We start from the raw sequence: 15,168 nt of genomic DNA on the forward strand, positions 1-15,168 counted from the left end.
CTTAAAACTCAGATCTCCTCTGTGTCCTTGAACGAGGAACCTCCCCCACTCTGAGCCTTAGTAACTCCTCTGAAAAGGGGCAGTGTGATGAGGGCCTACTTCATAGGATTATTGAGGATTAAGGAAACCAATACATGGACAGTGCTTAGCACCTAGTAAACATTCCCTCCCTCTAACACATAGCTAGACTGTGGTTGGGTGTCTGATTCTGAGAGGTTTGCCTTCTGGAGGCCTCAGTTTGCCCACCTGTGAAATACGTCTAAGAACTACACTGAACTCAACACAACTCAGGGTTGTGGTGCAGATTAAAAGAGATGGCATCTGTAATGTATACAGCTGGAGCCTGGTAATGGTCAGATCTATCATCCTCTTGCCTCTTTAGTCCCTTTCTCTGACTACCCCCACCCCCAGACTGCTAACAAGTTAGAAAGGAGTCAGGAGTGAGGCTGGAGCATTTAATTTCTAACTGATGGCCTCCAGGATCGCATCCCCTTCCCCATCTCAGATGGGGGTCAATAGGGGTTTGCTGATTGTCACAGTTGAGGTGCCAGGACTGAGTTTGGGGGACCCCATGTGGCCAGCCCTGGCCAGGATAGAGTGGCAGGTGCAGATAAAGCTGGAGCAGCAGCAAGAGGGACACAGGTGGGTTTGCAGGATTTCAGGGCACAGTGGAGGCCACCTGGGCCCACCTGCTCACCCACCCTCAGGGCCCCAGACCCCCTTCCTCCAGCCCCTGCCGGCCCTGGGGACTGGTAGACAGGCTGCTGGGGGCTGGGGCCTCCCGATTAGGTCTCCAGGAACCCCCACCACCGGGGTCGACAGGCTCCAGGCGCAAGGCAGGCAGCAGGCCGAGGCTTTGAGGCACAGATGGTGGGAAGGCCCAGGGACCAGGCAACCCAGAGGGCCCCTCCTCACTACTGCCCCGGCTGCCACCATCATGGCTCCTGTCAGGGGCCACCCGGGGCAGGCGGCGGCTCTGTGGCGAGGGGCTGCGGCTGGCACCACGGCGTTCGCGAGATGAAGGCCGAAGGGCAAGGCCGGGGAAGCGGGCTAGGCCTGGGCTGCGGCTGCGGTGCCTCTTGGACTTGCCAGGGCTGGGGCTACGGGACTTGGGTGCAAGCAGCTCCAGGGTACTGTCATCCTCGTCCTCTGAGCTGGCACTCGAGCTCTCTGTGCTGCTGCTGGCCAGCTCCGAGGTAGGCAGAGAGATCTGGGGGAGAAGGCTGGTCACTGGGCTGCCCTATTCCCCAGCCAACCACTCAAGGCGTCTTGGAACCACTCCCACCCTGGCCATGAGCAGACCCGGGAAAGGTCAGGCTACTTGTAAGAGACCATGGAGCAGAAGATAGAGGCTACAGCTTTGTGAACAGGGTCTTTGGGAAGCCCCCACTCCCACAGTGTGATCTACTCACCTGGAAGGGCTCAGTGACACCAATAAGGATACTGTGCGTGTGGCTGTAATAGCCCAGGATGAAATCTCCATGCCCCTTGGGCAGTGACTCCTCACTGAAGGTCACCTGGTGGGCCCGGGGCATAGGCCCAGGTTGGGGTGAGGGAGGCAGCCTCAAGGACTGCCCAAGTCAAGTCCCAAGCCCCAAGAGCAACGGGGGCTTCCTCCCACCCTCGCCCTCCCTTTCAGTACCTGGTAGATGCTCCCATCCACATCCTCGTGTTTGGCCCACACGTAAGCCACGTAGTCCTTGCAGTGGCGGAAACCCACCTGGGGTGAGAGGATTCAGGGTAGTATCTCCCCCCACCCCTGCTGCTGCTCCTGCTCCTCCCTTCCCTGAGGCACTGACCATCCCTGCCCTTCTCACCCGGTACAAGCCGATCCAGTCCCAGGAGCTGCGGGCAAACACGGTTTCAATGCGGTACTTCACCACCGCCTGCTCTGGCCGCACCCATTCATCGGCCACCTCCAACCGCACTAGCGGCACATCGTCCCTGTAAGCGAACTGCCCAGGGGTGGGGGCAACATTAGGGGGGGCCCCTCCTGAATGCCCTTGGGCCCGAGTCAGCACAAATCAGCTGAGAGTCAGGGCCTCTGAAACCACCTTACAGACTGGGAAACCAAGGCTGAATAGGTCTAGGATAAATGCCAGGCTTCTCACCTCCCAGTGCAGGGCTCGTTATGGCAATAGCCTCCTTAGGGAGCAAGTATACAGCTTTGAAGGGAATAGGGCAGCCCTGGTTCTGCCCTTGCCCCTCCTCTGTCCCTCAGGGAAGGACTCAGATGGCGTGTCAGCCTCAGGCCTTTGTCCGCTCCCCTCCTATTTATCAGGTTTCGGGTTTCCCTCCCTCCTCAGCTTTTGAGCCAGGCTGTTTTCAGAAGAAACCAGAACATCCTCTCCCTGTCCCTAGGTTCCTAACAGCAGTTTTGCCAGGGGTGGCCTCTTGGAAATGCTCTCTGGGGCCTTGCAAGATCAAAACTCCCACTAAGTCCCACTCTGATTGTGTTGCTTCAGTTAAGAGACTTAAGTTCTCTGAGTCTCAGTTTCCCTCACCAGTAAAACTGGGAGGAGAATTTGGCACTCTCAGGGCCTACAAAGACATTCAAACTGATGACAGAATCCCAGGGCTTGGCATGCGGTAGGCACTCAACAGGTAACATTGTGCAAGGGTCAGAGTCCTGGATGAGGAGGGAAAGTCAGGGTAGGGTACCAAAAAGGAGTGGTTCTCAAGATGAGGCCCCTGACTGAGGGTGAACCTCATACCCAACTCCTTTACCAAAGGTCACAGGAGGCCAGACTTGGGCAGCTTTCCATTCCCAGCTGAGGATACTGGCCAATGTCCCATGGACTGACCACATGACAGAGTTACCAGGGAAAACATTCTCTGGCCTGCAGGCTCCCTCTATGAGATCAAGGAAGGGAATCGGACAGCCCAGAGTTGGGGTTTAGGACTGATGTGCAGCTTGGGGTACATGCCTGCCCTACTGGGGGCCTCAGTTTCCCCATAGAAAAATAAACTGTTGGACTATGTGGTCTCCCAGGTCCGGTTCTGACATTCTAGCATTTCTTTTTACTTTGGCAACCAGACACCTCACCCCTACACACCATGCTAAGTTACAGTAACTGTTTAGAATTTAGCTTTGTATTTTTCATCTCTCAACTCCTTCTCCCCATTACTACCTCATTCACGGTGCTTGACACATGGTAAAATGGTAAATATGAATGAGTGCTATATGAAGTTTGAATAAACATTTTGATTTTGCGGGTCTTATTATATGATTACATAAGGTGAATTTTCACAAAAGTGGTCCTAATCCTTTCTCGGAAGAACTAAATTAGGATTAGTGGAGAAGGCATGGACTCTGAAAACAGACTAGCTTGGGTTCAAATTCCAATTCTTCCATTTCCCAGCCGTGTGACCCTGATGTGATGCCATGTTTCTGAGCCTCAGTTTCCTCATCTGAAAATGGGGGTCATAAGCCAGTCCCACTCTGCTACAGTGAATGGATGCTGCTGAGGGTAGGTGCAAGGGGTTACCAGTAGGCCAGGTGATGCTGAGTTGGACCTGGGGATGTCATGATGGGAGGATGAGGCCAGGACTCACCTGCAGGACGAACTGGGCAGCAACTGGCTTGTGGTCACTGACTGTGTATTCCATGTGGCTGCGGTAGCTGTGCTGTGTCACCTGAAGACGGTGGCTTTCCCTTCCTGAGGGGCTGGGACCCACACCTGGAGCCTTGACCTTCCACAGGATACGGTCTGTCCAGGCTGGCTTCCGCTTCTTGGCACTGAAGTGGGTAGGGGTGACCTAAGTTTCAGGGGTTTGAGGCACAGCCCCCAACCTTGCTTCTTGCCAATCGTCTTCCCTTTCTTCCCTATCCAGAAGACCTCAGCCCATGCCTCCACCTCATCCCAGTGCTGAGCTCACCTGGTATCGTATTTATTAGTACCCACATCAAATTTGAAGGTGGGCGCAAAGTTGAGGGGCCCCTCCTGGAAGCCCTTCAGGATGGGCCAGGTGTTCTTAGCCATGTTGAGCTGTGAAAGTCCAAAAGGGCAAAATTGGACAATGGCTTGGATGGGACAGGTGAAGCCAAGAGCCAGAGCCTAGTAGACAAAAGTGTGGTGGGTCATGTTCTTTGTGTTTGGTGTTTAGGGTTGCAGGCTGGGGTTCTGCACCTGGTCCTTCTCCCAGAGCTGGTGGAGCTGGTCGCTGTCAATGGCAAACTTGACGAAGTGCAGGTCATAGCTCTCGATGCGGAAGTTGAGGTCCCCAAACCAGAACACGAGGCTGTTTGGGGATGGGGGTCAGCAGGGTCCATGGGAAGAAAAAGCCCAACCCAGATCCTTCTCCACCCACAACCAAGCCACCAAGGAATAGCAGGGGGATGTAGGTAAAAAAGAAAGTTTGATTGGACCCCAAGGCAGTGCCTCTGGGCAAAGCTCCACCCGGCAGTTTCTGCCCCCCATCAAACTCACCAGCAATCGTGCTCCTTGATGTAGTTTGGGGGGGCCGCCCACCCCGCATAGGCTTTGCCTCTCCCTACAAGGCCCACCCAGGCTGGTGGTACTCAGGTTCCAGGAGCCAAGTGTTCGAGACTCTGAGGCCCACCTCTCCTTCACTAGCCCCGCCCAAGCTCCATTTGGCCCCGCCCAGAGCCCATACTCGTGATCCAGGATGCCGTGTGCCCCGGGCCCCGGGAACTGCTGGAGGCTAAGGATGGTCTGGAAGTTGTCCTTGCGCTGCTCTGCCTTGTCCATGTGCGCGGGCAAGTGGCAGTTCAGGAAGCAGAGCATGTGCCCGAAGGCAGCCAGTCGCACGCTCACTCCACCCTTGTTGCCCTTGGGAGACAGGGTTGGTCGAGTCGTGGGCGGGGCCTCGGCAAAGGGAGGAGGCACTGGGCGGGGCATGGAGAGAGGGGCGAGGCCGCCAGCGAGTGGAAAAGGCTTAGAGAGGGATGGGTTCTAGGCAGAGGAGCAGAACCCTGGGATGGGGCTGGGACTGGAAGAGGGTTGGGTCTAGAAAATGGTGTGGGGTGTGGGGTGTTGGGCGGGGTTGGGGAGAGGCAGGCGTCAGAGTAAGGGGCGGAGCATGGGGAGACCTGGCCAGTGCGAGGAGCACCCAGAGAACTAATCTATTGACTCCTTAGGGCCTTGTCCCCTCCCGGGCCGCTCCGATGCTCACCCAATAGCCACCCAGGCCGGTGCGCGTGCAATCCGTCTGCACGTCCCTCAGGAAGGGCAGGTGGTAGTACTTGGCGAACAGCAGCAGGATGACGCCCTGCATCCGCACTGTACTCACCTGCGGCCGGAGGCAAGGTGATAGAGGGACAGGACACAACCCCATTCTCCGCCCTCTCCCCTCCCCCGCCCCGCCCGGCTGTGCGTTTTCCCCTAGTCTTTGAGATCTGCTCCTCCATCCTGTTTCGCGGACCCAGCAACAGAGGTCCAGCAGGCCTCACAGTGAATCAACGCAGAGCTCAGGCCGGGACTCCAGGGGGCTCCCCCGTTCCAGGGCCTGAGGGAGACGTTACCAGCACGAAGTTGAAGGGTGCCAGCGCGTCCATGAAGAGCTCGCTCCACTGGTCTGTGAAGAGCGCGTCCTTGAGCCGCTTGTTGATCATGGAGTTCACTTCCTGCAACCTGCGGGTAGGGGTGGGCATAGGGGTGGGGGTGCCCTAGAAGTCCTTCTCATGGGCAAGAATCTGGGAGGCAGGAGGGATCCAGGAACGGGGTCCACACCCCCAGCCCCCTCACCCTATGGCAATCATGTCTGCCCCGTCACTGTCATTGCCGCCGCTGCCCAGGTGGAGGAGGGATGTAACGTCGTCAGGAGGCATGGCAGTGCCCACATTCCACGTGACCACAGTGATCCTGGGGTTGGGGGTATAAGAGGGGTTACCACTGGGCACCACTCCCTCCTCAACCTTCCTCCCACAGGGCTCTTTCTGGGGAAGTAAACTGAGGCAGGTGTGGGTGTAAGCTCTCAGAAGGAGGACAAGTGGGCCCAATATCCCTCCTACCAAACTCTCCCAGAGGAGGTTGATCGAGGCAGGGGAGGGCAAGTCCCTCAGGAGAAGATGCTGTCTCCTGAGGGTCCCACAGTAGGCCCAGAACCCCCAAAGAATCTTCCTTGGGCAAGTAAACTGGGGTAGTGTAGGGTAAGCCACCCCGGGAAGATGGCTAGCTTCAGAACTCAAACCCCACCAGTGTTTCTTGGGAGAGGGCCCCCTCACCAGAAGCCAGGGTCACTCTTGCAGGTAGGCTGAGCTGACCAAGAGGATGATGAGGTGGAGGTAGAAGGGGAGGTGGTGACCGGAGCTGGTGTTTCTCGGGGCTGAAGACTGGGGCTTGCGTGCCCACAAGACCCTGTACCCTGGGTGCCGGGCCTAGGGAGGGCTGTCTCAGGGGCTGGGGGGACACAGGGGGAGCGGTTGGGGGAGCGGCTGGGGGAACGGCTGGGAGACCGGGGTGGCTTGGGCAGAGGTGGGGGCACAGTCTGGGCTGAGGAGGCTCCTGGCCGGAAGGTAGGGGACAGAAGTCCTGGCGAACGGGTGGCAGGCTCTGGAGGGCCCTGGCCCACATCCAGGGGCAGGGTCTGGGGTGGCCGGGGCAGGATAGGATCCTCAGGGCTGCTGCGGGGGGCCTCAGGCCGGGCTCTGAAAGAAGGGGAGATCCGGGTGTCCGGGGGGGGTTGGCTCAAGGATGTGGAGGCCACAGGACCAGATGCCTGAGCTGAAGCCTGGAGATGCCCTTCAGAAGAGGGGAGAGGTTTAGGGGCTGGGGGATCCCTCTGTTTAGCTGGTGTCCATCCCCCAGAGGCCAAGGTCGATGTTACAGAAGCTGGAGCCAGGACCTGGTCCTGAGAGGATGACAAAACTGGACTGAGCACTGGGGAAGAGTTGAAGGGGGGCTGTGGGGGCTGCTCCTCAGGGGCCAGAGCCAGGCTCAGGCCTGAGGCAGCCAGCGCTGGCTTGGGTCCCACGGAGGCAGGTGGCACCTGCTTCTGTTCCCTGGACGTCGGAGACAGCCGGGGCGGCAGGGTGGGTGGGGGAGGCCTCGGCCCTCCTGAGGCAGACATCACCAGCTGTCCCAGGGATGTTGGAGCCAGGACTGAGCCTGCGGTCACCGGAGGAGTCTTTGGCCCACCTGAGGCAGACACGACCAACTGACCCACAGATGTTGGAGCCAGGCTGGAACTGTGGCGGGTAGGAGCTGTCTTCTGCCCTCCCGGGTTAGAGAGTGGAGCCAGGATGGGAGACACCAGAGCAGACCTTGGACCCTCTGTGGAAGGTGGCATAGCTGCTCTTGGGCCCACAGGCACTAGAGCCAGTCTTGGTTCCGAGGGTGCTAGGGCCATGTTCTCCTTCACTGGGAGCTGAAAACTTGCATCCACCTTGCAGAAGACAAGTCAAAGATTCAGGGTAATCCTAACCAGAGGCTTGGGCCCCAAGTTCCATAGAGACCCCAGCAGACTCCGTCTAGCTAAGAAAGGCATGTATTTGCAAGGATGTACTCCCTAATTTCTCACCTCAATCCATTATGTTATGAGTCAGCTTCTCTTTTGGAAGAATCAGGATGCAGAATTTTACCCCTCCCTCAAGTCTGACCCCTCTCATAGATGGGGAACCTAAGACCCCAGCTCAAATGAGGCAGGTTGTGAGCCTGAACCCAAGGGCTCTCTCCTTGCCCTCCTGACTAACACCCACTCCCTGGGCACGCTGAAGGTTGGGTGTCTAGAGTCAGCCCTCCTTGTATTTCCTCCTGCTCCCCTGGCTAAGGGCTACTGACCTAACTCCCCAGATCTGCCCTCTCTGGACACCCTGGATCTAGCCTATTAAATTTGTGTCCTTTCTCCATAGTTCTTCAAGGAACCCCCAGCTTTGTCCCTGCCAAGCATCCCAAACTCCTTGGTCCCAGTCCCAGAGTTCCATATAGGAGCAGGAGCCCAGGGCTAAGACTAGCCATGTCAATTCCAAGCCCAGCTCAGTTTCACCGCAGGCAAGCACCTCTCTGCCCAGGGCCTCAGTTTTTGTCTGATGAAGGCATCTGGTGAAGGGTGGCTGGCCACATTTTGCTCCCGAAAAACCTTGGTCTCCCATTCTCTGTGTTTATGAGCTAAACATTTGCTAGGATTCCATCCGAGCCCCTGGAATAGTCCGTCCTTATCAAGAGTGATTCTAACAGAGCAAGTCCAGGATTCTGTTGATCCTGGCATTCACTTCTCTGTGCCCAGCTGTACCCTCTCCTCTGTCTCCCCCACCTCTGAGGACAGGCAAGCAGGTATCCTCCTTTTGGTAGGTGGAGTTGGGGGATGTGAGGCTCTGCAGGGACCTCCTCTCTCTTTCCCATCTGTCCTCTGTTTCTGATGCCCCTGTCTCCTGAAGACAGGATAAAACGTCCTCTGCCAGGGAGGGCAGAAGAAGATTACCCTTGCCTTGAGGCGGCCCATCCCTGCCTCCAGACAGGCAGCTCTGTCTGTGTCCCATGTCCTTCTCGGTTCAGAGAACCTGAAACTCTGCCTCCACCTTCCTCCTCAAACTTAGCTCTTTGAGCCTGCATTTTGGGCGTCCTTCTTGGCTCCAAGTGTCCCCCCAACCACCATACCGCCTCCAGCACTAACAACTTAGACATCCCAGATGTCACCATTTTAGTCTTCAGGGACAAGCCTCCTCATTTTGCATTGGTTCAGAGAAGACAAGCAACTTGCCCAAGGTCACACAGCAAAGCTGGAGTACAGCTGGATCCCCCGACACCCGGCCCAGGGCTCTCCTGGGGGCTCCCAGAGATGTCTAACTCCATCTGTCTCTGGGTGTCCCATCACTGCCCCCTCATCCCCCAGAGTGCCCTGTTTGCCTAGCCCCTGCCAGTGGGCAGAGGACAGTGCCCACCCCTCAACCAGGGGCACCAGAGTGCCTGCGGTGTGTGGGGGTGTGTGGGACCAAGGATCAAGGATGGGGGACTAGGTTTTAGGGTTCTTACCTTGGAGGGTGCCCCAGTTTGGGAAACCCCACGGGGCACGGGCACCGGCAGGGGTCCCAGGCCAGCCCGGGTCCCTGGCCTCCTGCTGCCACTGCTGTTCTGGCCCTCCATGTCTGCAGCCCCTAGCAGCCCGGGCTCCCTCGGGCTCTGGCTCTAGCTCCTCCGCTCCCGGGAACCAGTGATGTCATCAGCCGTTTCAACCTGCTGAGAATTTAAAGACACAGGCACCTACTTCCCAACCTAGAGGTGGCCAAGGCAAGGTGGCCTGCTCTCTGGGAACCCTTCAAGCTGACTGCTGAGGCTGAAATGGTCATGCAGCGGGGTAGAGAATGTGCCCATTGGCCTGGCTTGGGTCCCAGCTGGCACCTGTCTGCCCCCACCCTCCAGCCATTAGCCTGTGGGTCCTTACTCAAAGGTGGGTTATTGACACACCTGAGGGTAAGATAGAGACAGGTAGCTCAGAGGTCAGCACCCTTTCCAGGGCCGCAGAGACACCCGAGTCCCTGCCATAATCCTGTGAACTGCCTTGACTCCCTGCCAGCCCAGGGTTTGCCTTGGCCCCCACCTTTGTCCCATTTTTGGGCCTTAGTGCCCGCCCCCTGCCGGGCTCTATCCTTCCCATCCCAAAGCCAGACACTCCGGCTCCAGCCACTGGAGTCCTCTCTGTCTCAGCCTCAGTACCGCCCCTACTCTTCTGCAGACACCTGGCCACCTGCCCCGGATGTTTTCACAGCCCAGCCCCTCTCTGGCAGCTTTTCTTTTTCCAGTACTCAATTGGGTGTGGTTTGGGTGAGGGACTAGCTCAAGGTCACCTGGTGGGGAGGTCTCAGCATCTCTGTTTCAGTGAAGAAAGGGAGCTTTTTCAGTGACCCAAGACCCATGGGAGCCAACTGGGGTTTCTGAGGGCAGGGAACTAAGGTGGAGAAAGGCCCAGCAGTGGGGGAACAGGTTGGTAGGAAGGTGAAAAACAGGCCCAGGAAACTTCGATGGTCAGGACCCAGCACAGGGTCCCTGGAAATGTTTGCTGAATGAACTGATGATTCAGTCAGTGAGTGAGGAGAGTAAATGAGTGACAGGGCTCAGAGGTGGGCCCTCTGCTTCTGCCTCTTTCCCTCCCTCTCTCTCATCTGCTAAGTAATCCCCGAGATCCTGATGTTTGCAGAATTGCTGGATTGCTGCGAGAGGAGTGATTGCACTCAGTGTGGCTAGAAAATGCCCAAAGTTTTGTATCCATGTACAAAGGTACAAAGGTGGTCCACGGTCACCTCTGTATCCTCATGGGCTTGTGTGGTCCCCTGCATGAAAGCTGCATGGACAGATGCCTCACCCCTTCTCCTGGATGGGTTTCCTCCCTCTGCTTAACTGTCTCTGGGTCTCATCTGTGTTTCCCAGAGAGGGAAGGAAAATTTGGACTTACCCCTCCCAGTCCTCTGACTCCCATTGTATAGATGAGAAAACAGGACCTGTGAGCATGGAGGATCATGAGGATTGGCCTCCAATGCAATCCTGGAAGATGGGGGGGTGGGGGCAGGGCAGATCCTTGTCCCTGGGGCCTGTTACAGGGCTCAGCCATCCACCGCTGAGAAGGGGCATCAGTGTCCTTTGGAGACCAGGCAAATGTCATGCAAATGAGAGTACAGAGGCCTGCTGCAGGCTGCAAGGCAGCCCAGGACTTCTCGTCCCTCCCTGACGTCAGATCCTATAGGGGACTTTGTTCCTGGCCCTGCCACTGACTTACCTGGGGAGGTCGCTCTGATTCCCAATTTGCGATTTGTGTAAGGGAGACGAAAACAGCAGATGCTTCGTATGGTTGCGGTGAAGGTTCATCAAGAGGATGTAAATGGACTGTTTAGCCACGGAGCCAGAGCTCTCAGTGAGCTCTCCTTGAGGACAGCTGCTCTGGAGTTAACATCATCAGTGCCGGCATCAGCATCAACATCACTATCATCAGCATCTGCTCCAACCTGCCCATTTAGCGGATGCTGAAACTGAGGCCCAGTGTTAACTGCATTCCTGGGGGAAGGGACAGGGACTGTGAGACCCAGACATGGCTTTGCCAGGAGAAGGGGGTGGGGGAGGCGGACCCTGGCTGAGAAGGGAGCAGGGTAAGAGCTATATTTGAACTCCTGGTGTGATGACTAAGGAGGTTGATAACAGGCTCTGGGGCTCTGGGCGGCAGGCTGGGGGCAGCTGCCAGGGAGAACCGCCCCCCTGGAGACGGCTGTCTCCAAAGGCCCCTCCTGGTTCCCTCCCTTCCCTCACTCCAGGGAGTAGGGGGGTGGTGTGCTGAGGCAGAGGGTACATCTTGTCCAGCCCCCCTCTTGGAAACGCTTAATGCTACCCTTCAGGCTGTTTAGGTCAGGAATAGGAAAGGAGAGAACTGGTGATTGACAAATTATCTCACTCTCCATAGTAACCCTGGGAGGTTGGTAATAAGATCTCCATTTGACAGGGGAAGAAACTGAACTCTAGGGATTACACAGCCTTTAGGGGACAGAGCATGGGGTTCCCAGGAGAGAGTGGATCATTCTCCCCTATAGAAGTGACTGTTGAACTCCTTCTTTGAAGGAGAGTTGGTGTTGCCAAATTGAAAAAAAGGAGACATGCCCTGGGAAGCAGAGGGAGGAGCAGGGGCAGAAGAATGGAGTGCGGAAGGTCCAGGCTATGTATGACAGGGTATAAAATCTGGATATGTGCCCTTTGGTCCTTCGGCTCAGAGTAAACCCACTATAAGCAGGAAAGGGAGAGAGATTTTCTCTTTCCTTCCCCCCTCTTCCTTCCCCTTATTCCACCTCCCAGGGGCACCTGAGGATGGTAAGGGTACAGAAGGGGCCTATCCTCTTTCCTTTTGCTCCCTGGTCACCCTGACCCACAGAGAGGGAGGTCACACTGTGGCCACTAGCTGATAAATAAATCCCTTGTGATGTAGAGTGTGCCATAGGGTCCTGTAGGAAGATGGAAGAGGGAAGCATTGAGGAGGGCTTCCCTAAAGAGGAAGCATACACGGCATAGAGGAACATTTCTCTTCCCCTTGCTCCAGGGTTCCTTATTGGCTCCAAGTGCCACATGTTATGTTATTGTCTCCTCCTTCTCCCACTCTGGGGCAGGTGTCATCCTTACCTCCCATTCTGCCCTGCAGAAAATGGGTTCAAGGACAAGTGACTTTCCCGAGGTCACACAGCTGGGGCTGCACTCAGGCATCCCTCCTCCCTCTCCTCAGCTCCCCCTCCTCCCAGGCAGCCCAGCACCCGCTGTCAGCTGCTCTGAAGTGAGCAGCTATTTTTATTCTGGTGCGAGGGGATCTTGGGCAGCAGAGCCATGTAGGTTAGAAGGCTCTAGGACACCGGCTTCAGCAGGAAAAGGGAGATTTACTGCAAGAACGTATGTTTGCCTGGGGGCTTGCATTTCCTGCATACCAAGATGCCCTGGGCTCTCATGTATCCAGAAATTGCTTTTCTGGAGCTCAGAACAAAGCACAGAACCAGACTAAACCATGGCCCTGAGCCCAAATCCAGTTTGAGCCCTGATTTTGGTGTTAACTGAGTGCTGATCCCATGCCAAGACTGACCCTATACCCTATCCTGATGTAGTCTTAGATGGTGCCCTGATTCTACCCATGTACTAAACCCTATCCAAGCCTGACTAAGGCTGATCCTAACTTGAGACCTTGAGTCTGGACCCAGACTGAGCCCTGATCCTTATCTAAGACTGAGCCATAGTCATTTACTGAATTATAACCCCAGTCCAGACTAACCCTTGATTTTTAGACTGAGCCCCGACCCCAGGTCTAGGCTGAACTCCAAGTCTAGTCATTAACTAAATCCCGAACCTGGTGGCAGATTGAGCTATGATCTTGGTCACAGACTGAGCCCTGAGCCAAATCATTGATTGAATCCTGACTTCAAAATGAGCTCTAACCCGGGGCGCCTGGGTGGCTCAGTGGGTTAGGCCTCTGCTTTTGGCTCGGGTGGCTGGGATCAAGCCCCGCGTAGTGCTCTCTGCTCAGCGGGGAGCCTGCTTCCCCTTCTCTCTCTGCCTGCCTCTCTGCCTACCTGTGATCTTTCTCTCTATCAAATAAATAAAAATAAAATCTTTAAAAAAAAAAAAAAAAGAGCTCTAACCCTGGGTCACATAACTCTGGTCACACACTGAATCCTCGTTTCAGACTGTGCACTGACTGAATCTGGTCAAAGCCTGAGCCTTGAATATAGTCATAGACTGAGGCTTGATCTTGGTTACAAACTGAGGTCCAAGTCCAATTATTGACTGAGCCCTAACCTGACTCCAGCCCTAGACTCGGTTCTAAACCTGGCTTTAGGCCAAGGGCTGACCCTGACCCCAGTGCAGACTAAACATCAAACCCAGCCCCATCTGAGGAAGGCTGCTAGCCTAGATTTAAAAAAATGCTACATAAGGGCATGGATTACAAGCAGAGATCTGTTCTGGGAGATCCTGGGCTTCCCATGGGTGCTGATGCCAGAATGTTCCTGCTAGTGTCTCTACCACTGGTTCCACTGGCTGGCTAGTCAACCCTCAGCAGCCCAGACAGTGGCCCCTCTAGGCCACAACATCTAGGTTAATGCATTGAGAGTGATTTGGTGGCATCTGTCCAGTGAACAACATGGGCCCATGAAGAGCTGAGGTTTGGCTCTGTCAGCAGAAAAGCCACAGGCTCCTTGGGGCCTCTGGCTTTAGCCACTCTGAGTCTCTTGCTGGGGTATGGGCTAAGGGTGAGGGAATCCAAGGCATTTGCCCCATTATTTTTGTAAATAAAGTTTACTGTTTGTATTTAGGTAATACATAATTATTATAGAAAATAGAGAAAACAGTAGAAAGAAGAAAACCTTCACCCTATAATTCTGTCTACCAAGAGATGACCATTTTGACTTCTTGGGTTGTTTCCATCTAGATTTTGTTATTTGGTCTAGGCATATATATCTATATATATGTATTTTATAAAACTGGCTCGCTACTATGTTGATGCTACAACATCTGTTGCAGCCCACATCCTTGAGAGGCTTCTGGAATGGTTCTCAACTTGTTAAGCCAATGAGAAATTTCCATTCCCCTAGCCACAAGACTGGATCACAGATGGACTAGTGAGATATAAAGAGACTTTTACAAAAGAGAGCTTGCTTCTCTCTTGAAAAGGTTACCAAAAAAGATAATCTCCTCCTCATTAGATATAAATGAAGAACTCTGTGATCCTAGTTACTGTTGGCAGCCATCTTGATACCATGTAGCTAATGGGCCTAATAATAAGCGGACACTATGGAAGGCAGAATGGAGAGAAATCAGTTCTTGGTGACTTTATCAACCAGATCAAACCTTACCTGAAGCCCCACCTGCCACTGAATATTTTTTTTTAAGCCAACAGATTTCCTTTATTGTTTATGCCAGTTTAATTTGGGGTTTCTGTGACTTGTAGCCCAAAGTGTCACAACTCCCAACTGATATTACTGTTTTATAGCTTAAAATTTTTTTTGATACCATAATTATGAACATTCTCCAGTTGTTCAGCACTATGCTGCATCATTTAAAACAATTGGATGATTTTCTTATGGAGGTACCATCATTTACTTAACTCATTCCCTGAGGAGACATGCTTAGGTTGTATTTCCAGTTTTTCACCATTATAAACAGTGGTTTTTTTCCTAATCCATAAAGAGATTTATTGCAAAAAAAAAAAAAAAAAAAAAAAAAAAAAAGGCTTACACTACTGTGGGGGCCAGTCGGCATGTCTGAAATCTGTGGGGCAGGCCAGCTGTCTGGAAACTTGTAGGCAGGAGGGGATGTTGCAGTCCACAGATAGAATTTTCTCTTCCACAGGGAAATTCCAGTTTTGCCTTATCTTCCACAGATGTATGCCTTGAAACACAAAAGCTAGCAGGTACAAGGAGTCCAGTGCCCAGCAACTACTCAGCAACTCCTTTAATGGATGCTGCCCATGCCTTGGGAGCTAGAGTTTAGCCAGAGCCCCTGCTGACAACCACAGCTGGGTAAACAGTGTTTCAATAAACAAACTTAACCTAACAATTGTTGCCTTCTCTGATGGTTACTTTGAGCCAAATCCTGACAAGTGGAATGACTGGGTAGAAGCAATGTTTCTGGGGTTTTGATTTATTGAGTCAAATTGCCCCGCAGAAAGCTCAGATGAATTCACACTTCCATAGCAGTAAATAGAGTGTTAGATAATAGTTTATCATGTCAACAGTCTGGATAAAACCAGTTATAT

General features: G+C 54.2%; 1 protein-coding gene across 1 annotated transcript; it reads right to left on the minus strand.

Moving 5' to 3' along the window:
- Window positions 1–441: 441 nt before the first annotated feature.
- Window positions 442–9,113, minus strand: INPP5J (inositol polyphosphate-5-phosphatase J). The gene is made up of 13 exons (XM_082697295.1): window positions 8,934–9,113; window positions 6,188–7,347; window positions 5,709–5,825; window positions 5,486–5,594; window positions 5,137–5,253; window positions 4,618–4,793; window positions 4,131–4,242; window positions 3,880–3,989; window positions 3,556–3,739; window positions 1,818–1,955; window positions 1,643–1,720; window positions 1,413–1,517; window positions 442–1,210 (listed from the first exon to the last, which is right to left on the minus strand). The coding sequence occupies exons 1-13, from the start codon at window positions 9,042–9,044 to the stop codon at window positions 704–706; spliced, it is 3,024 nt and encodes a 1,007-aa protein (XP_082553421.1). The 5' UTR covers window positions 9,045–9,113; the 3' UTR covers window positions 442–703.
- Window positions 9,114–15,168: the final 6,055 nt, after the last annotated feature.

Source organism: Mustela nivalis (assembly GCF_964662115.1).
Source record: "Mustela nivalis genome assembly, chromosome: 14".
In the NCBI taxonomy this organism is placed as follows: domain Eukaryota; kingdom Metazoa; phylum Chordata; class Mammalia; order Carnivora; family Mustelidae; genus Mustela; species Mustela nivalis.